Here is a 21,848-nt window from a genome sequence, read left to right on the forward strand (position 1 = left end):
TATGGGGACAGACTTTGTCCCACTCGGATCCGGAATTGCAGATCTGCACTTCCGGGTCCGCACTTCCGTTCCGCAAAAATATAGAACATGTCCTATTCTTGTCCACAATTGCGGACAAGAAAAGGCATTTTCTATATAGTTCTGGCAATGTGCGGATCCGCGAAATGCGGAAAGGACATTGCCGGTGTCCGTGTTTTGCGGATCCGCAAAGCACATACGGACGTCTGAATGGAGCCTTACAGGGGGGTGATCAATGACAGAAGGGTGACAGGGGGGTGATCAGGGAGTCTATATGGGGTGATCAGGGGTTAATAAGTGACAGGGGGGGGTAGTGTAGTGTAGTGGTGTTTGGTGCTACTTACAGAGCTATCTGTGTCCTCTGGCGGTCGATCCAAGCAAAAGGGACCACCAGAGGACCAGGTAGCAGGTATATCAGACGCTGTTAACAAAACAGCGTCTGATATACCTTTCTGATGCGATTTTTTAAACATCTACAGCCCGCCAGCGAAAGATCAGCGCTGGCAGGATGTAGTTTAACTTCAGAGCTGCGCGCCGCTGTGAACACAAAATCTCGGGTCTCACGAGATGACGCCAACAGGCGTCGCTGAGAGCGCCGCCGTCCTGACGCCTATCGGCGTTAGTGTGACGGGAAGTGGTTAAAGGGGTACTCCCACCTCAGACAGCAAGGGCATGTCCACAGGATCTGCAGCCACATCTGTGGTCTATACACAGCGGACGAGGCTCAGGGGTCCATGATGAGCCACAGGTCAGATAGAGTTAGTTTATTAGTGACTTAGTATATAATGGCCATTCAAGCTGTATTATTAGGTCCAAGAATCAATCTGCGCCCATCCTATAAAATTAAAACTGGGTGTTAAACTGATTCACATATATTTATTGTTAAAAAAAAATACACTGAAATAAAAAAATATAAAAGTAAAAAATACAATTAGAGGGACAAAAAAATACGCCTGCGCAGTGCACCGCTACTGAGTGACACAAAAGTGCTTCTTTGCGACACCTACAGGCGCCCTCGGTACTGCAGCCGCTCATTCTGTAGGTCGTTGCGGCCACACCCCTCTGGGACGTCACATCGTGCGCGGTGCATGCTGGGGGAAAGAAGGAAGTGCACAGGCTTCGTCTCTCCGTTATGGAAGATAGGTTTGTCTGACGTCACTTCCGCTGCGAGGCTGTGTTATTGTTGTGTTACAGGGAGCACGGAGCCGATCCCGGAGGGGAACAGGTAACGGGGGAGAGCGGAGGGGGAGGAGGCCGGTCCATAGGAAAAGCAGAGCCGAGTATAGCGCTGACTGTCCATAGGGATAAGCTGTGGGGGAGGGGGGCCTGTCACTGACCTGTCTAAAGGAATAGCAGAGAGGAGTGCATCCCTGGCCTGTCTATAGGAATAGCAGAGAGGAGTGCATCCCTGGCCTGTCTATAGGAATAGCAGAGAGGAGTGCATCCCTGGCCTGTCTATAGGAATAGCAGAGAGGAGTGCATCCCCGGCCTGTCTATAGGAATAGCAGAGAGGAGTGCATCCCCGGCCTGTCTATAGGAATAGCAGAGAGGAGTGCATCCCTGGCCTGTCTATAGGAATAGCAGAGAGGAGTGCATCCCCTGCCTGTCTATAGGAATAGCAGAGAGGAGTGCATCCCTGGCCTGTCTATAGGAATAGCAGAGAGGAGTGCATCCCTGGCCTGTCTATAGGAATAGTAGAGAGGAGTGCATCCCTGGCCTGTCTATAGGAATAGCAGAGGGGAGTGCACCCCTGGCCTGTCTATAGGAATAGCAGAGAGGAGTGCATCCCTGGCCTGTCTAGAGGAATAGCAGAGGGGAGTGCATCCCTGGCCTGTTTATAGGAATAGCAGAGGGGAGTGCATCCCTGGCCTGTCTATAGGAATAGCAGAGAGGAGTGCATCCCTGGCCTGTCTATAGGAATAGCAGAGGGGAGTGCATCCCTGGCCTGTCTATAGGAATAGCAGAGGGGAGTGCATCCCTGGCCTGTCTATTAGGAATAGCAGAGAGGAGCGCATCCCTGACCTGTCTATAGGAATAGCAGAGAGGAGCGCATCCCTGGTCTGTCTATAGGAATAGCAGAGAGGAGTGCACCCCTGGCCTGTCTATAGGAATAGCAGAGGGGAGTGCACCCCTGACCTGTCTATAGGAATAGCAGAGGGGAGCGCATCCCTGACCTGTCTATGGGAGAAGCAGAGGGGAGTGCATCCCTGACCTGTCTATAGGAATAGCAGAGAGGAGTGCATCACTGACCTGTCTATAGGAATAGCAGAGAGGAGTGCATCCCCGGCCTGTCTATAGGAATAGCAGAGAGGAGTGCATCCCTGGCCTGTCTATAGGAATAGCAGAGAGGAGTGCATCCCCGGCCTGTCTATAGGAATAGCAGAGAGGAGTGCATCCCTGGCCTGTCTATAGGAATAGCAGAGAGGAGTGCATCCCTGGCCTGTCTATAGGAATAGTAGAGAGGAGTGCATCCCTGGCCTGTCTATAGGAATAGCAGAGGGGAGTGCACCCCTGGCCTGTCTATAGGAATAGCAGAGAGGAGTGCATCCCTGGCCTGTCTAGAGGAATAGCAGAGGGGAGTGCATCCCTGGCCTGTCTATAGGAATAGCAGAGGGGAGTGCATCCCTGGCCTGTCTATAGGAATAGCAGAGGGGAGTGCATCCCTGGCCTGTCTATAGGAATAGCAGAGGGGAGTGCATCCCTGGCCTGTCTATAGGAATAGCAGAGGGGAGCGCATCCCTGACCTGTCTATAGGAATAGCAGAGAGGAGCGCATCCCTGGTCTGTCTATAGGAATAGCAGAGAGGAGTGCACCCCTGGCCTGTCTATAGGAATAGCAGAGGGGAGTGCATCCCTGACCTGTCTATGGGAGAAGCAGAGGGGAGTGCATCCCTGACCTGTCTATAGGAATAGCAGAGAGGAGTGCATCACTGACCTGTCTATAGGAATAGCAGAGAGGAGTGCATCCCTGGCCTGTCTATAGGAATAGCAGAGGGGAGTGCACCCCTGGCCTGTCTATAGGAATAGCAGAGGGGAGTGCACCCCTGGCCTGTCTATAGGAATAGCAGAGGGGAGTGCATCCCTGGCCTGTCTATAGGAATAGCAGAGAGGAGTGCATCACTGGCCTGTCTATGGGAATAGCAGAGGGGAGTGCATCCCTTACCTGTCTATGGGAGAAGCAGAGGGGAGCGCATCCCTGACCTGTCTATAGGAATAGCAGAGAGGAGTGCATCCCTGGCCTGTCTATAGGAATAGCAGAGAGGAGTGCATCCCTTACCTGTCTATGGGAGAAGCAGAGGGGAGCGCATCCCTGACCTGTCTATAGGAATAGCAGAGAGGAGTGCATCCCTGGCCTGTCTATAGGAATAGCAGAGAGGAGTGCATCACTGGCCTGTCTATAGGAATAGCAGAGGGGAGTGCATCCCTTACCTGTCTATGGGAGAAGCAGAGGGGAGCGCATCCCTGACCTGTCTATAGGAATAGCAGAGAGGAGTGCATCCCTGGCCTGTCTATAGGAATAGCAGAGGGGAGTGCATCCCTGGCCTGTCTATAGGAATAGCAGAGAGGAGTGCATCACTGGCCTGTCTATAGGAATAGCAGAGGGGAGTGCATCCCTTACCTGTCTATGGGAGAAGCAGAGGGGAGCGCATCCCTGACCTGTCTATAGGAATAGCAGAGAGGAGTGCATCCCTGGCCTGTCTATAGGAATAGCAGAGAGGAGTGCATCCCTGGCCTGTCTATAGGAATAGCAGAGAGGAGTGCATCCCTGGCCTGTCTATAGGAATAGCAGAGGGGAGTGCATCCCTGGCCTGTCTATAGGAATAGCAGAGAAGAGTGCATCCCTGGCCTGTCTATAGGAATAGCAGAGAGGAGCGCATCACTGCAGGGTGGACACTGCAGCTTCAGAAGCTGGTGCCTCCCCATACAAGGATTCCTCCGCATACCTGAAAGAGCAAAGAGAGGCGAGACTGAGCATGTGTGTCCACTACAGCACAGTTAGGCCTCATGCACAGGACCGTGTTCCGGCCGGGCCCGTATTGCCGCCCGCAAACAGTGGGTCCGCAAAATCCGGGCACCGCCCGTTCTGGCACCACATCAAGGATGCGGACCCATTCACTTGAATGTGCAGAATGGATGCAAGGAACCCCAAGGAAGCACTTCAGAGTGCTTCCGTGGGTTTTTTGGCCGTGCCTCCGCACCACAAAAAAGTAGTGCATGCAGTGGGGACCGTCGGATGCGGATCGCGGACCCCATTCAAGTGAATGGATCAGCAATCCTCATGCGTGGCCGCAAGGCCCTACTGAGGTGGACCCGGAAAGGTTGTTCAATAGAAACAGCAGGGGGCGCAGTGCTAACATTATTGTTGCAATTAAAAAGCCTTGTGTGTCCCGGGGCGCAGGGGCCGGAGCCCTGTGTGTGTGTCCCGGGGCGCAGGGGCCGGAGCCCTGTGTGTGTGTGTCCCGGGGCACAGGGGCCGGAGCCCTGTGTGTGTGTGTCCCGGGGCGCAGGGGCCGGAGCCCTGTGTGTGTGTGTCCCGGGGCGCAGGGGCCGGAGCCCTGTGTGTGTGTGTCCCGGGGCGCAGGGGCCGGCGCCCTGTGTGTGTGTGTCCCGGGGCGCAGGGGCCGGAGCCCTGTGTGTGTGTGTCCCGGGGCGCAGGGGCCGGAGCCCTGTGTGTGTGTGTCCCGGGGCGCAGGGGCCGGAGCCCTGTGTGTGTGTGTCCCGGGGCGCAGGGGCCGGAGCCCTGTGTGTGTGTGTCCCGGGGCGCAGGGGCCGGAGCCCTGTGTGTGTGTGTCCCGGGGCGCAGGGGCCGGAGCCCTGTGTGTGTGTGTCCCGGGGCGCAGGGGCCGGAGCCCTGTGTGTGTGTGTCCCGGGGCGCAGGGGCCGGAGCCCTGTGTGTGTGTGTCCCGGGGCGCAGGGGCCGGAGCCCTGTGTGTGTGTGTCCCGGGGCGCAGGGGCCGGAGCCCTGTGTGTGTGTGTCCCGGGGCGCAGGGGCCGGAGCCCTGTGTGTGTGTGTCCCGGGGCGCAGGGGCCGGAGCCCTGTGTGTGTGTGTCCCGGGGCGCAGGGGCCGGAGCCCTGTGTGTGTGTGTCCCGGGGCGCAGGGGCCGGAGCCCTGTGTGTGTGTGTCCCGGGGCGCAGGGGCCGGAGCCCTGTGTGTGTGTGTCCCGGGGCGCAGGGGCCGGAGCCCTGTGTGTGTGTGTCCCGGGGCGCAGGGGCCGGAGCCCTGTGTGTGTGTGTCCCGGGGCGCAGGGGCCGGAGCCCTGTGTGTGTGTGTCCCGGGGCGCAGGGGCCGGAGCCCTGTGTGTGTGTGTCCCGGGGCGCAGGGGCCGGAGCCCTGTGTGTGTGTGTCCCGGGGCGCAGGGGCCGGAGCCCTGTGTGTGTGTGTCCCGGGGCGCAGGGGCCGGAGCCCTGTGTGTGTGTGTCCCGGGGCGCAGGGGCCGGAGCCCTGTGTGTGTGTGTCCCGGGGCGCAGGGGCCGGAGCCCTGTGTGTGTGTGTCCCGGGGCGCAGGGGCCGGAGCCCTGTGTGTGTGTGTCCCGGGGCGCAGGGGCCGGAGCCCTGTGTGTGTGTGTCCCGGGGCGCAGGGGCCGGAGCCCTGTGTGTGTGTGTCCCGGGGCGCAGGGGCCGGAGCCCTGTGTGTGTGTGTCCCGGGGCGCAGGGGCCGGAGCCCTGTGTGTGTGTGTCCCGGGGCGCAGGGGCCGGAGCCCTGTGTGTGTGTGTCCCGGGGCGCAGGGGCCGGAGCCCTGTGTGTGTGTCCTAGGGTTGGACGATATCAAAAATATTCCCACGATAACGATGTTAACAAATTTATCGCGATAAATGCCCATTTAGAAGAAAAAAACACTTGGGGCCACAAGGAGACGTTATACTGTATGGGGGCGGCCACAAGGAGGCGTTATACTGTATGGGGGCGGCCACAAGGAGGCGTTATACTGTATGGGGGCGGCCACAAGGAGGCGTTATACTGTATGGGGGCGGCCACAAGGAGACGTTATACTGTATGGGGGCGGCCACAAGGAGGCGTTATACTGTATGGGGCGGCCACAAGGAGACGAAAAGTCCAAAAAACAGCCCCCAGCCTCTGATCAGCCCCCCAGCCTCTGATCAGCCTCTCATGTGCCCCCGAGCCTCTCCCTCTTATCAGCCCCCTCTGGTAACTCAACCCTCGAATCCCTCCCCCAGTATTATTATTGGTGGCAGTGGCCACAGGGTCCCCCTCCCCCCCCATCATTGGTGGCAGTGGGCAGTGCGCCCCCCCTCCCTCCCCAGTATTAACCATTATACTCGCGTGCGCTGTGGCCGCCGGTCGCTCCTTCTTCTGTCTGTGCGGCGCATTGCTAATGCTTATAGAATTAGCAATGCGCCGCACAGGCCTATGAGAAGAAGGAGCGCCTGGCGGCCACGGCGCACGTGAGTATAATGCTGCTCACTAACATACCATGGCAGCCAGGACTTCAGTAGCGTCTTGGCTGCCATGGTAACCGATCGGAGCCCCAGCATTACACTGCTGGGACTCCGGTCGGAACTGCCCACTGCCACCAATGATGGGAGGGGGACCCTGTGGCCACTGCCACCAATGATTAATACTGGGGGGGGGGGGCGCACTGCCCACTGCCACCAATGCAGAGACTTAAGAACATTCCCGGCACCCGACCTCTGACAGGACGCTGTGACCTGCGCGGATCACAGCGTCCTGTCAGAGGTCGGGTGTCGGGAATGCGAGTCACAGAATTCCTTCCCCCACGCCGAACTGCTAAGAGCGCCGCCGCAAGCGGCCAGCAGGTATCGGGGACATTTGCACGAGTACAAGTACTCTGCAAATGTCCAGTATCGGTTCATGCTGGGGCGGGCGGCCGCAGATAGAAGCGGTCAGCGCACATGACCGCTTCTATGACGTCACAAAATACCGCGGTAATTAGGAAACAGCGATATCGCCATATCGCCGTTTTTTTAATACCGCGGTATATCGTGATACCGGTATATCGCCCAACCCTAGTGTGTCCCGGGGCGCAGGGGCCGGAGCCCTGTGTGTGTCCCGGGGCGCAGGGGCCGGAGCCCTGTGTGTGTGTCCCGGGGTGCAGGGGCCGGAGCCCTGTGTGTGTGTGTGTGTCCCGGGGTGCAGGGGCCGGAGCCCTGTGTGTGTGTCCCGGGGTGCAGGGGCCGGAGCCCTGTGTGTGTGTCCCGGGGTGCAGGGGCCGGAGCCCTGTGTGTGTGTCCCGGGGTGCAGGGGCCGGAGCCCTGTGTGTGTGTGTCCCGGGGCGCAGGGGCCGGAGCCCTGTGTGTGTGTGTCCCGGGGCGCAGGGGCCGGAGCCCTGTGTGTGTGTGTCCCGGGGCGCAGAGGCCGGAGCCCTGTGTGTGTGTGTCCCGGGGCGCAGAGGCCGGAGCCCTGTGTGTGTGTGTCCCGGGGCGCAGGGGCCGGAGCCCTGTGTGTGTGTGTCCCGGGGCGCAGGGGCCGGAGCCCTGTGTGTGTGTGTGTCCCGGGGCGCAGGGGCCGGAGCCCTGTGTGTGTGTGTGTCCCGGGGCGCAGGGGCCGGAGCCCTGTGTGTGTGTGTGTCCCGGGGCGCAGGGGCCGGAGCCCTGTGTGTGTGTGTCCCGGGGCGCAGGGGCCGGAGCCCTGTGTGTGTGTGTCCCGGGGCGCAGGGGCCGGAGCCCTGTGTGTGTGTGTCCCGGGGCGCAGGGGCCGGAGCCCTGTGTGTGTGTGTCCCGGGGCGCAGGGGCCAGATTTTTTTTTTTTTTTTTACATTTTAACACAAGGCGACAACAAAATGTGAAAAAAGTGAAAGGGTCAGAAGACTTTCCATATGCGCTGTACGGAGCTGAGGCCTCTCTGTATGCAGCAGGTACCATTGTGTAATGTAGCTGACAACCACCCGCTGCAGCTGTTTAACCCGTCTCCTGCCACAGTCAGTAGTGACAGTGGCATCTGAGCAGTTAGGCAGGGGGTGGGTGCTCCCTCTGTCCTATGATGGAGACTAGCAGCACCGCAGGCGTCGCCGTAATGTGCGCCCAGTGTATAGCACAGATCCGCTGTAATGTTCTGGCTGATTGGTGTGTATTCACATGTTCTGCCCCATCCTGCAGCCCCCTCCCCCCCCCCCAATGCTCAGGCCCCTCATATGGATGATACTTACCCCGCTCCGCACACGGCCACCTCTGCATCTCCGAACTTCCCTGGCATCGCAGGTGACACTAGGGAGGCTCGTCCCCATCGCGGCCTGCTATTGGCTGCTCTCCCACCGCCATCGACGGATGTTTTGATCCGCAGGACGGGTAGATGCAGTAGCGGCCGTGCGGGTATCAGGAGCGACGCGGGGTATAGGAATAGCGGAGAGGACTATGTCTCTGATCTGTCCACTTTTGTTACCTGTTTTTCTCTAGATTCGACTAAGAAACATCCGCCAGTTGAACATAAAGCGCCGCCGTCATGTTTCGCTTCATGAGAGACACCGATCCCCAAGATCCGGCCATGTTCCTTATGTGAGCTCAGACCCCGCTCCCTCCTTCCCCTTTATATTCTATCGTCTTACCCATCTTACCACGATTTATTATTCTTCCTGGCAGGGATCCGTTTGCGTTGCACCGTCAGCACATGAGACGTATGTTTTCCGGGAATTTTGGAATGTCGCCCTTCCTGAGCCTGACGGATGGGAGTGTGCCGGCGCTTCCACAATCTGGGGGACATCAGCAGGTGACGCCTCCTAACCGTCTCCGATCTCCCCCCCATGTTATTTACTATGTCGGTCTCATTGTCTGTCTTCTCTCTCGTTTGTTCCATGACCCGTGACTGGTGCCCCTCCCCGTACACGCCAGGCGGGAGCGCTGAGTCCATTTGGCATGATGGGAATGGTGAGTGGGATGAGGGCCATCCATGTATGTATACATTTTATCTGTACCGCCCCTATAAAGACTGGAGCAAACCTTCTTATTGGCCACCGGATAGGGGATAAATATTGGATTGCAGGGACCCCCAGTGATCCCGAGAACGAGGGGTCCCCTCTCTGAATGGACTATTCCATTAAAGGGGTTTTCTAAGACTTTAATACTGCTGAGCTATCCTCAGGATAGGACACCAGTATGTGATCGGTGGGGGTCCAACACCTGGGACCCCGGCTGATCAGCTGGCAGCCGCTCCCTTCTCCGTGCTCACCATGCACAGCGCCATACATTGTATAGTGGCCGTGCTTGGTATCGCGCTCAGCCTCATTCACTTCAATGGGGCTGAGCTGCTCCTCGACCAAGTGATGGATGAACATGACGTCACTGGCTTAGGAAAAGCTGGAGAAGGCCGTGGCGCTACTGCATGCTTTCTCATACAGCGGGGGTCTCGGGTGTCGGACCTCCACCTATCCTGAGGATTGCTCGTCGGTATAAAACTCCCAGAAAACCCCTTTAATTTCAGTGGGGCTGATGGAGCGTTGTTTACATTAGGTGGACGGACATGTGCACTACCGATTCTTAGAGAGCAATATGCAGGCCCCTCGTCCCAAGGGTCGCACCCTCACAATCTCTTATCACCTGCCCCCTTTATGCATCGAACAGTAGCTCTAGGGCGGCACAGGCTGGCAGTGTAAAAAGGCGTATTGCCAATCTTTAAAGGGATTGTCCATTTTGGAAACTGTCCCACCACAATACGCTGGTCATGGGTGGTCTCACACACACATAAATGTGGAGGGTGGGATGTTGGAGAGAAGCAACGTGATTACGTTCCATGGTACTGATGTCTGTGTCTTTCTGTGCAGGGCGGTGGATTTATGGACATGTTTTCTATGATGAATGACCTGATGGGAGGTATGGTGAGTGTCTGACATCTTCTACCCGTGCCATTGCCTGGCGTCCCCGACATGGTTGGTACTTGTGTAGATGATTACTCTGCCCTGGTCTCCTGCTGGACTAGTCCACCATGTTGTATTTTCAGCTCCATTCACCCCTCCCCCTCCTCCCAATTCTCACTTTGGTTTCCTTTCCTTCCTCAGGAGCAAATGACAAGCGCCTCCAACTGTCAGACCTTCTCATCTTCCACAGTCATCTCGTACTCTAATATGGCGGGCAGCGGAGCCCCTAAAGTTTATCAGGAGACCTCGCAGATGCGCACGGCACCTGGTGGGGTGAGGGATTTCTCAGTACCGCTCGTCTCCTTAATTTGCAGCATCAACACCTGGCGATCTCACAGGCACAGCACCTGTGCTCACCTTGTAGTGGACGGAGATGGGACCATTTAAAGGGCTTTTCCATGAATTAGTCTGATCAGTGGGTGTCCAGCTCCCAGCACCCTGCCGATCAGCTCTTTGAAGACACCGCGCTGCTCCCTCCTCATAGGCCAGTGACGTCACGCTCATCAGTCACATGTTTTAGGCGCTTGAATGGGACTGAGCTGCAATACCAAGCATAGCCACTATACAATGTATGGCGCTGTGCTTGGCATGCTGTGAGGAGGCAATGGCGATCACCCTAAAGGGGTTGTCCGGGTTTAGAGCTGAACCCAGACATACCCATAATTTCACCCAGGCCCCCCCCCCGATGTTGGCATCGGAGCATGGAACGCACAGGGCAAGGGCTCTTTTATATACAATAACACACTGCCGGGCGGAGGCTTATGCCCAGCAGTGTGTTCGGTTGGGCGGGCTTTAGCGCTGCCCTAGCCGTTTTACAGGCAAGGGCAGCGCTAAAACCTGCCCATCAGTGCCGGTGAGGTCACTGGGCTCACTGGTGGGCGGAAGTCTCTGCCTGGCAGCCCTAAGGAGAGCGATTCAGTGCAGGGCAAAGGAGAGCATCGGAGCATGAACTGCTGAACACCTGCGTTATGTGCGGATCCGCACCTATAAATGCAAACGATGGTATCCGTTCAGTACGGATCCGTCTGCATCACTTAGTCAAAAAAAGTCTAAGTGTAAGTCAAACGGATCCGTCCTGACTTTATATTGAAAGTCAATGGGGGACGGATCCGTTTACAATTGCACCAATATTGTGTCAATGTCATTGACTTACATTGTAAGTCAGGACGGATCCGTTTGGCTCTGCATCGCCAGGCGGACACAAAAACGCTTCAAGCAGCGTTTTGGTGTCCGCCTCCAGAGCGGAACGGAGCCAAACGGATGCATTCTGAACGGATCCGCATCCATTCAGAATGCATTGGGGCTAAACTGATCAGTTTGGGGCCGCTTGTGAGAGCCTTGAAACTGATCTCACAGGCAGACCCCGAAACGCCAGTGTGAAAGTAGCCTAAGTCAGGGGGGGTTGCCTGGGTACAAACGGGGATATGTCCGGGTTCAGAGCTGAACCCGGACAACCCCTTTAACACTATGGCCTCTTTAACCCCTTAAGGACTCAGCCCTCTTTCGCCTTAAGGACTTGGCCATTTTTTTGCAAATCTGACCAGTGTCACTTTAAGTGCTGATAACTTTAAAACGCTAGTGTCTCCATAGTCTAAGAGCCATAGTTTTTTCAGTTTTTGGGCGATTATCTTGGGTAGGGTTTGATTTATGCTGGATGAGATGACGGTTTGATTGGTACTATTTTGGCGTACATGCGACTTTTTTGATCACTTTTATTACCTTTTTTGGGAAGTAAGGTGGGCAAAATTTCAATTTCCTAATAGTTTTTATTTTTTTATTTTTATGGCGTTCACTGTGCGGGGAAAGTAACATGACCGTTTTATAGATCAGGTCGTTACGGACGCGGCGATACCAAACATGTGTAGGGAATTTAATTTTTTTCATTTTTAATCCGTGATAAATGTGTTTTTTTTTATTTTTGATTTTTTTTGATTTTTTTTTTATTATTATTATTTTTGACCCAGACCCACTTGGTTCTTGAAGATCCAGTGGGTCTGATGTCTGTATAATACAGTACAGAACAATATATATTGTACTGTACTGTATTTTACACTTGTCTGAACAGATCTATGCCTTTAGCACAGATCTGTTCAGCACCATGGACAGCAGGATGCCTGAGAAGGCGTCCTATTGCCATGGGAACCTTCCCCGTCTGCTCAGTAGTGGTCAGAACTTCGCAGACGGGGAAGGGTAAGGAGGGGGGCTGTCTGGGGGCTCTCTCCCTCTCCATCGGGGGGCTGCAAAGGCACAGCAGCCCCCCGATGGGAGAGGGAGGGAGCTCCCTCTTACTGTTAACCTTTTCCATACAGCGGTCCGTACGGACCGCGGTATGGAAAGGGTTAAACGGCTGACACCAACACCAACGGCTGACACCAACAAATTTTCAAGAGGAGGCGGGCGGGGGATCGCGATCCTGCCTGCCGCACCGCCCGCCAGCAAAAAATCATGCAGGGGTGCAAAATCTATATTTTAGGGACACTAAAGTTTTTCTGATCCCCGCGGATCAGAAACTGCAGAAAGCGCAGCAAACCGCAGGTCTGAAATGACTTGCGGCGATCGCCGATACGGGGGGTCACATGACCCCCCCTGGCGTTGTGACAGGATGTCGCCTGAATGATTTCAGCCGGCATCCCGTTTAACCCCCGCGGCGCCGGAATTGCGATTTAAAGTTAGGACGTACCGGTACGCCCTGCGTCCTTAAGGGGTTAAGCAGCTGATCAGCATGGGTGCTGGGTGTCAGACTTCCACCAGTGAGATATTGATGAGCTATCCTGATCTCTACTCCAATGGGGACAGCAGGGGCAGTAATAAATCATCTCCTGCACTAAACCACCAGCATAACCACATTCTTCAGCTCTTTATAGGCTTATATATAAAAAGCATTTTGGTAAAAAAAATTACCCCAGGTCCGAATATTCAAGCTGTCCGACCCGTCGTCATAATCGCCATTATAGTGTCATTGATGTGCCACTTGGGTTCGGCCTCTCTGAATTTCCCGCACATGCTCTGTTGAGTCCACATTTTGGGGCATGCGCTGATGAGGCTGCAGCAAGTACGCCCGGCTTCACTGCGTGTGCGTGTACGGGTGCTTCCTTGCTGCTTCATACTGGATGTACACGGTGAGGGTCGGGCTTGTTAGGTCAACTATATATTCTTTTCCTTTAAGATCCGTGAAACCCGGCGCACCGTGCGGGATTCAGACAGCGGAATGGAACAGATGAGCATTGGACATCACATCAGGGAACGGTCGCACATCATGCAGCGCTCGCACAACCACCGCACCGGAGACCGAGAGGAAAGACAAGAGTTCATCAACATGGATGAAAGTGAGCAGAAAAGCCTCTCGTCGTGTAGATTGCTCTGCTTGTGGCGGTGGAAAGCTGGGAGGGCAGCACATGTAATGGCTGCTGCTTGTGATGTAAAACTCCGGCCTCCATTAGACATGTAATGTTCTGCTGCCTCCTTCTGTAGGTGATGTATGGCTACTGCCAACTAACGACTTTCACATTGCCTGTGACATGCTGCTGCGCAGAGCGCAGTCTGTCTCCTCTCCTGAGCCTCAGATATGAATGTGTGTCCCTCCAGAATCCTGATCACAATTCGGAATGATAAGTATTACTTAAGGCTGCCGCTCCCTATGTGATTGTAGAGGCGCTGTATACCATAGCCTTGCAGAGGGCCTCTCACGTGCTGGCGAGCGTGAAAACAGCCTCCGCTAACGGAGATGGAGACCCCGAGAACGGAGCGGATGTGCACCGCCACTGGAGTCTCAATGTAGTTCTGCCCCTCCGCGCCGCTGTCTACGACTACTCTACGCTTTATGTCTTCCACTACAGATGATGCTGCCGAGTTTGATGATGAATGGCAGAGAGGGACCTCCCGTTACAGGAACCAGAGGGGGCTGCCATACAGGAGGCGAGGCGGCGCAGAGGAGCAGCTCGCCATCCAGGGACCTGAAGACAGCACGATTAGGCCGTCTCGCAGATACGACTGGTGATAGGTGAGTTCAAATGCTGTTTTGCGCAGCAGTTTCAAAGTGTGGAGCGGAGCCGCAGCAACGTGTGTTAAAATGTATTGCCTCCCTCGGTATTAAACCCCACTTCGGATTGCTATTTTAAAACGTTTTTAAAAATGCAGAAATGAACACCGAAGTTTTGAGCGAATTTTGCCTCCACGGAGGCAATACATTTTAATGGTCTAACACTAAACCGCAGCTACAGATTTAAAATCCGCACCACCAATTTACAGCAGGCGGGTGAGGTTTCTAAAATCACATCGCTGGTACTGTAAAGTACAGCTGATTTTTATATATATTTTTTTTAATTATTATTATTATTTTTTGTATATTATTTTTTTTCTTTGGTGCCAAATCCGCAGCCTTTTAGTCTGATGTGGGCATACACTAACCTGCCTCATGATTATCACACTCGGGGAGAATATTTTCCATTCGTTCCAGTAAAAACTGTGCCAAAGTTTATGTAATCTGCCCCCTCCCCTTTATATTAGCTCCCCCAGTGCACCCCCTGCGACTGCTCTCCATTACAATGTAATGAGGTGTAAAGAAATTGACTTTACTAAATAAGATGTACCTTAATTCGTCCCCCCCCCCCCCCCCCATGATTTTTATCATAGAATGAACTGAGCGCTGTATACGTTTCTCCAAAATATCTGCAGCTCGTCAAGCAAGAAACAAGACCTTCATGGCCATGTTTAGGAAAATAATTGTAAGGGGGGGGGTCGAATTTTACTGTTCTCTTAAGGAAACCCATTATCAGCCTTTTGGGTATCAAACTGACTGCATGGGGACGGTAGGAAAAGTGCCCTTGTTACGTGCGGTAATACTGGAGCGTGATGAACGCAAACACGATACCTGGAGGTGATGCAGAAGACTTGCAGAGTCATGGGGGGGCAGACTGACGCATCCCTCCGCCAGTCATGATCTCTCTGCTGTGGCATGAGATGCGCCTAATTTATTAAGAGGCAAAAGCCTATTAACAAATCGGGTGCCTCTGTGCCCTGCCGTGCCCCAGAAACTGAAGTCTACGCCAGCTACAGTCTGGCGTAGACTTCAGCTATAATTTGCGCCACTTTCTGGCGAACGTTATAGTAAATACAAACGCAAAATACAAATGCAATAGCACTCTGCAACCAGCACTCTGCCCTGCCTCTATGCTGGATGCTGAATGAGGCATTGGTGTACATTTTGGCCAAAGCGTAATAAGCCACTCACCACGTCAAGGTCGCCTCCATGATTGGTCCCTAACACTAGTTCCTACCTGTTATGGGCCATGATAGCCACACAAAGTCCAGGGAGCGCAGGCACAGCATGCACGCCAGGCACACTTGCTTTTAACCCCGTCCGGTGCCATGACAGCTTTCATCGGATCCAGGGATGCAAGTACCAACATGCATGCTGAGCCCACCATATACTTCTCCTGGAGCCAAATGGCCACTGGTAGACTCAGTTTTATACTGACTTTAAAACCAGCCTCCAGGGCAGACTAACTGGTCAGGTGTGCATGACTGCATGGAGATCGCCACGCCTCCAATATATACTACAAAGAAAAAATGTGGGGGATTCAGTCAGCACAACCCTGTATGCAGGTGCACATCGCTATGGCGAAATACATATACAAACGCAAAATACAAATGCAATAGCACTCTGCAACCAGCACTCTGCCCTGCCTCTATGCTGGATGAGGCATTGGTGTACATTTTGGCCAAAGCGTAATAAGCCACTCACCACGTCAAGGTCGCCTCTATGGAGTGGTCCCTAACACTAGTACCTACCTGTTATGGGCCATGACAGCCACACAAAGTCCAGGGAGCGCAGGCACAGCATGCACGCCAAGCACACTCTGCTTTTAACCCCGTCCGGTGCCGTGACAGCTTTCATCGGATCCAGGGATGCAAGTACCAACATGCATGCTGAGCCCACAATATACTTCTCCTGGAGCCAAATGGCTTATTACGCTTTGGCCAAAATGTACACCAATGCCTCATTCAACATCCAGCATAGAGGCAGGGCAGAGTGCTGGTTGCAGAGTGCTATTGCATTTGTGTTTTTGCGTTTGTATATGTATTTCGCCATAGTGATGTGCACCACATACAGGGTTGTGCGGGCTGACCCCCCACATTTTTTCTTTGTAGTATATATTGGAGGCGTGGCGATCTCCTTTGAGTCATGCACACCTGACCAGTTAGTCTGCCCTGGAGGCTGGTTTTAAAGTCAGTATAAAACTGAGTCTGCTTATATAGCACCTACCAGTGGCCATTTGGCTCCAGGAGAAGTATATGGTGGGCTCAGCATGCATGTTGGTACTTGCATCCCTGGATCCGATGAAAGCTGTCATGGCACCGGACGGGGTTAAAAGCAGAGTGTGCCTGGCATGGATGCTGTACCTGCGCTCCCTGGACTTTGTGTGGCTATCATGGCCCATGACAGGTAGGTACTAGTGTTAGGGACCACTCATAGAGGCGACCTTGACGTGGTGAGTGGCTTATTACGCTTTGGCCAAAATGTACACCAATGCCTCATTCAACATCCAGCATAGAGGCAGGGCAGAGTGCTGGTTGCAGAGTGCTATTGCATTTGTATTTTGCGTTTGTATATGTATTTCGCCATAGCGATGTGCACCTGCATACAGGGTTGTGCTGACTGAATCCCCCACATTTTTTCGTTATAGTAAATACAGCAGGCAGCGAGAAGCCCTGCCCACTTCAGATAAGCCCCTCCCCCTTTCTCACCACTTCGGAAAAGTGTAGAGAAGCCTAAAAAGTCGCAAATTATGGCACACATATGGCGTGCGCCATAATGTGCGACTTTTTTACGCCACAGTATTGCCGCATTTAGCTTAATAACGGTCCCTCTCTGGCTGTGTACGCACACCTCCTCCTCGCTTATTGACATCCCCCTCGCTTCGGATTTCAGAGCCACTAGCGCTGACGTCAGGCGGGATGTTAGTCAGCAAGGAGGAGGTGTGCGCACAGAGATGACTCCGTTCACATCAAAGAGAAATCTATGGAAAATGACGGGGGGTTGTTTCTACCGTCCCAAAATGCTGACCCTCCCTTTCAGGTCAAAGTTGTGGACGTCATTAGCAAGTACCTGACGTTTCATTAGTGGCTGATAGATGAAGAAAGAGGCTTTCTCTCTAATAATCCTACCTTATGTGTCGCCCCCAATTCCTCATAGATTGCAAGCTCTTGTGAGCAGGGCCCTGGCTCCTAGTGTTTCAGTTGTATATTAGCCAGTTACTTGTTTTGTACATGAACCCTGTGAACTTGTAAAGCGCTGCGGAGTATGGTGGCGCTATATAAATATTATTATTATTTATTATAATAAGATATATTACAAAGTTTCCTATTTTCGCTTTAGAAAGAAATGAAGGAGTTACTGTTTAAGGAGTTCGTACTAAAGGGACCTGCAAGAACCATATTTACGGTAGACATAAGGATCTGCAGTGCAGCATTTTCTTTTTCCGTTGTGCCCGTTAGGAGCTGATAAAGTAAATCCTCTGATTCTCTCTAACGGTCATCCATGTGTATGGAAGACTCTCTGCCTCGGAGGTGTGTGCTCATTGCAGTACCTCGTAATTACCAGCAGGTGGAGCTCTGAGATTTTAAATTTATTTTATTTTTTTGCCCCCTCAAAAGCTTCAGCTTGGGTTCGGTGTAATCAAGAAACCTTCCCGCTGAGCAATATCGTCGCCCGTCTGCGTTTTTATTTCTGATGAAAATTGCAAAATGATGATCTAATTAGGACCTGTCATTTTTCAATAGTGAATACATCTATACCGCGGCGATTCCCACGTGGGTGGAGGATCTCACGGCCCGATTCCTTTTCATGCCCTGTCAGCCTTTTAAAATGGCTAGAAACTTGTGACTTACCCCTCCCCCAACTCACTGTAATTGACAGAGGGAGGTTATTCGCCCTATTGGGCTGTTTTTCAGCTAATTTCTAGGCCCGTTGAGGCGTCCATGTTTTATGTATGCCGTTCTCTGTGCTCGCTGCCCTGGAGACCTCATGGTTGTCACTGTCAGCAATTGACCACATTTTTAAAGGGAACCTGTCATCAACGTTACGCCGACCTCACTGAGGGCAGTATAAAGTAGTGACAGAAATGCTGATGTCAGCGCTGTGTCACTCATCAGCTAAAAGTAAGTGGTTGCCGAGAACCAGCATCATAATCATTGCAGCCCAGGCCTTGAAAAGAGTCAAACCTACCTGAGAAGAGTCCTGGTTATTATAATCTCCTGCTCTCCCCCATCTGCTGATGATTGGCAGTTCTCTCCTAGAGAGAAAGGGAGACAACTAGGTAGAAGCCGGTCAGTCATCAGCAGGAGATCATGAATAACCAGGACTCTTCTCAGGTGGCCGGGACTCTTTTCCAGGCCCAGTCTGCAATGATCGGCACTAACTTTTAAATGACAGACCTCTGAAATCCACTCGCCTGTCTCTACTTTAGGCCTCATGCACGCGACCGTTGTGTGTTTTGCGGTCCGCAAAACATGGCGTCCGTGTGCGTTCCGCCATTTGCGGAACGGCACGGACAGCCATTGATATAACTGCCTGTTCTTGTCCGCAAAACGGACAAGAATAGGACAGGTTATATATATTTTTTTGCGGACCACGGAAAGGAGCAACGGATGCGGACAGCCCACGGAGGGCTGTCCGCATCTTTTGCAGCCCCGTTGAAGTGAATGGGTCCGCATCCGAGCCGCAAATACTACGGCTCGGATGCGGAACCAAACCACGGTCGTGTGCATGAGGCCTTATGCTGCCGTTAGTATGGGCAGCATAAAGTTGATGACGGGTTCCCTTTTAAAGGACAGAGTGACATGGCGTATGCAGAGCGGAGCTTTGTCACCAATATCCGAGGTCCCCCGAGTGTATATTATAATGCCGAGCAACTGTGCAAATGCTTTGTCTTACTGCTCAGCTCACATCGTATCTTACTCCAGTCACACCGAGAGCTGCCTTTTTAGAATGCTGCAGAATCCTGTTCAGCCTGAACCTGGAAGGAGATGTCTGAGACTGGGTCGCCTTCGTTGTGCAGAATGCTTACATGGGTGCCCATGTCTCTTGAGGACCCAGTATGTCACATTTTACAGATTTTGCATTGATTTTAAAGGGCATCTGTCAGCAGTTTTGTACCTATGACACTGGCTGAGCTGTTACATGTGCGCTTGGCAGCTGAAGACATCTGTGTTGGTCCCATGTTCCTATGTGCCCGCATTGCTGAGAAAAATTACGTTTTAATTTATGCAAATGAGCCTCTAGGAGCAACGGGGGCGTTGCCATTACACCTGGAGGCTCTGCCCTTTCTGCAACTGCCGCTTCCTCTCCACTTAGACAGGGGCAGGCAGTGTAAATGCCATCGCACTTGGCCCTTTTAATCAAATTGCAGAGGGTGCGACTATTGCAGAGAGAGCAGAGCCTCTAGGTGTAATGGCAACGCCCCCATTGCTCCTAGAAGCTCATTTGCATATAATAAAACATCATTTTTCTCAGCAATGCGGGCACATATGAACATGGGACCAACACAGATGCCTTCAGCTGCCAAGTGCACATGTAACAGGTCAGCCAGCGTCATAGGTACAAAACTGCTGACAGATGCCCTTTAAAGAACTACTTGTAATGCTCATTTTCTCCTGTGGTGGCGCTGCAGGTTTCCTAACAGATTGCAGCTGATCAGTAGATTAGTTTCCTCTTCTTGTGCAGCCCCTGTGGTCTAGGCCCCTGTATAGAAGATTCATCTCCTGTGACCTGCGCTCTCCTCTCTCATTACAGGGAACGTCTGCGACTGAAACAAGATTCTGAATATTCCGAAAGGGACCAGTCCCTCCGCTCACCGCTGCATCATCTCCTGATACCGCTCCCCAGTCCCTCTACCCCCTATATTTTTTTTTTTTGTTATCCTAATGTCTGCCCTTTTTTTAATTTTTTTTTTTACCTCCCATCTGGAAATTACATAAGACGCTTGATACAAATATGGGAGCGACATTAGGGAGAGGGCAAAAACTTCTGTTAGGGTCATACACAGGGGGTAAATGGAGTCTCGTTACATGGGGGGTTTGCGTAGAGGGGAGGCGGGGCCTGAGAATTGCAAGGGGCGGTGGGGGTGGAGTTAATATTTAAATTCTCTAGATGTAGGTTTTTTTGTTTGTTTATTTCTTATAGACCATTGACCTGCAAGCTGTAGGCTCTGCTAGTATAGTAAATCTCCAACTCCCAGCATGCAGCAGTCAGAGTATGATGAGGGTTGTAGTCTCACTGCCTCCCGGGAGCCGAGGCTTGCATGTCACTGGTGTAGACAGTCTGAGATTTTCCGTGATGTTGAGAAAGGAGAGCAGGACGGACATTATTTTTTTTTTTTTTTACGTCTGGGTGGGGGAGGGGACAAGGCACTCTCCGGCTCTTACAACATGAGGGGGCAGCCATCTTGTATTATTATTCTTGTAGCTATGTGGGTGGATTAACATTCCTCTACAGCAGGGCAGATGCTCTGCAGAGTTACTGCTCGTGGCCGAGTGCAATGAAGGCTAATTCGCTCTGCCTGATAGGGGTTATAGTATAACAACATTTTTTTTTTTTTGTTTTGTTTTGTTTCACAATGTTTAATAATAATAATAATAATAATAATTGTACAATGTATTAATAAAAGAACGTGTTCTGTTCCTTCATCTGGATTCTTCGCCAGGAGTTTGGCTCCTGCGATACTCTGCAAAGTCTTGGAGGAGTCTGGTGCCGCCCGCATTTGATAAAGAAGTATGGGGATTGATGAAAGGGAGTGTGACTGTGGGATCCGACTACATTCATGTTTGTAGTCTGTAACCATGGAAACAGATGTGCGTAACAGCTGATACACAGAAGGATAGGAGATCTTCAAATGATCATTGGGTGTCTAGATGTATTAGAGCAGGCATGGCCAACCTGCGGCTCTCCAGCTGTTGTAAAACTACAACTCCCACCATGCCTTGCTGTAGGCTGATAACTGTAGACTGTCCGGGCATGATGGGAGTTGTAGTTTTGCAGCAGCTGGAGGGCCTCAGGTTGGCCATCCCTGTATTGGAGACATAGCAAGGTTTTGTAAATGAGGATGTGACCCACCGAGAGCGGTGAAAACGGGAGCAGTGACCGTCAACTGGACCCCCAACCATTACTAGCACAAAGGGACCTTAACAAGTGCTGTGTCCATTTAGGACAGGGATCAGCAACCTTCGGCACTCCTGACCACGGCATCTGAGCGTACTGATGACCGAAGGTGCACGCTTTCGGTTATGCTCCGTCTCGCCCGTGTGGCGATCGGAGGAGCCGGAGTGTGTGTGCAGCAGCCCCTCTCCTTGTGAATGACAGGAGGCTGCTGCATAGTATTTCCTATGGAGCCCTTGCCTGTAATAGGGCTCCATAGGAAAGTAGTAAAATCATCACAGATTTAAATGCAAGTGCATTGGAGTCTATGATCATAGCAATCTAATGATTGCATGTTATAGTTTCCTATGGGAACTATAAAAAAGTGTAAGGAAAAAAAAGGTTTTTAACCCTTTAAGGACCCATGATGTAGCTGTACGTCATGAGTCCGATCCCTAAACATGGCGCCCGCTCGCACGTGCAGCGGGCCCCTTAGCCGCGGGGTTTCTGCTATTTTACCCTTCAGATGCCGTGGTGAAATGTGACCACGGCATCTGCGCAGACTGGAACCTGAAGTCGCGCGCTTCGGGTCCGGTAACAGCTTTCCCCGGCTGAGATCGGGGAATCTGTTACCTTGCGCTAATTGACCGAAGCCTCAAGCCGGCTTCAGAGTCAATTAGATGTATATATTAATACAGGCCACTAGGTGGCAGCCTTGTATTTCTATAGTGCAGTGATGGCTGACCTCCGGCACTCCAGCTGTGGTGAAACTACGACTCCCAGCATGCTCCATTCATTTTGTTGGAGTTCTGAGAACAGCCAAACAAGGGGGCATCTTGGGAGTTGTAGTTTTACCACAGCTGGAGTG

General features: G+C 52.8%; 1 protein-coding gene across 5 annotated transcripts; it reads left to right on the forward strand.

Moving 5' to 3' along the window:
- Window positions 1-1,068: 1,068 nt before the first annotated feature.
- MLF2 (myeloid leukemia factor 2) lies at window positions 1,069-20,526 on the forward strand. 5 transcript variants are annotated; one of them, XM_040435924.1, is made up of 9 exons: window positions 1,095-1,243; window positions 8,393-8,491; window positions 8,576-8,702; window positions 8,825-8,860; window positions 9,754-9,807; window positions 9,988-10,119; window positions 13,013-13,172; window positions 13,683-13,846; window positions 19,640-20,526. In XM_040435924.1, the coding sequence occupies exons 2-8, from the start codon at window positions 8,439-8,441 to the stop codon at window positions 13,841-13,843; spliced, it is 723 nt and encodes a 240-aa protein (XP_040291858.1). In that variant the 5' UTR covers window positions 1,095-1,243; window positions 8,393-8,438; the 3' UTR covers window positions 13,844-13,846; window positions 19,640-20,526. The 5 variants fall into 5 exon arrangements, with proteins under 5 accessions (XP_040291861.1, XP_040291858.1, XP_040291863.1 ...); XM_040435927.1 differs by lacking the exon at window positions 19,640-20,526 and having other exon boundaries at window positions 1,069-1,161; window positions 13,683-13,843; XM_040435929.1 differs by lacking the exon at window positions 19,640-20,526 and having other exon boundaries at window positions 13,318-13,825.
- The last annotated feature ends 1,322 nt before the right edge of the window (window positions 20,527-21,848 follow it).

Source organism: Bufo bufo, chromosome 6 (genome assembly GCF_905171765.1).
Source record: "Bufo bufo chromosome 6, aBufBuf1.1, whole genome shotgun sequence".
Lineage (NCBI taxonomy): Eukaryota > Metazoa > Chordata > Amphibia > Anura > Bufonidae > Bufo > Bufo bufo.

Coding starts and splice junctions, on each gene's coding strand:
- MLF2 (XM_040435927.1), top strand. CDS start 8,439: ATGTTTCGCTTCATGAGAGACACCGATCCCCAAGATCCGGCCATGTTC. Junction 8,861..9,753: donor CATTTGGCATGATGGGAATG/GTGAGTGGGATG, acceptor CTTTCTGTGCAG/GGCGGTGGATTTATGGACAT. Junction 9,808..9,987: donor ATGACCTGATGGGAGGTATG/GTGAGTGTCTGA, acceptor TTCCTTCCTCAG/GAGCAAATGACAAGCGCCTC.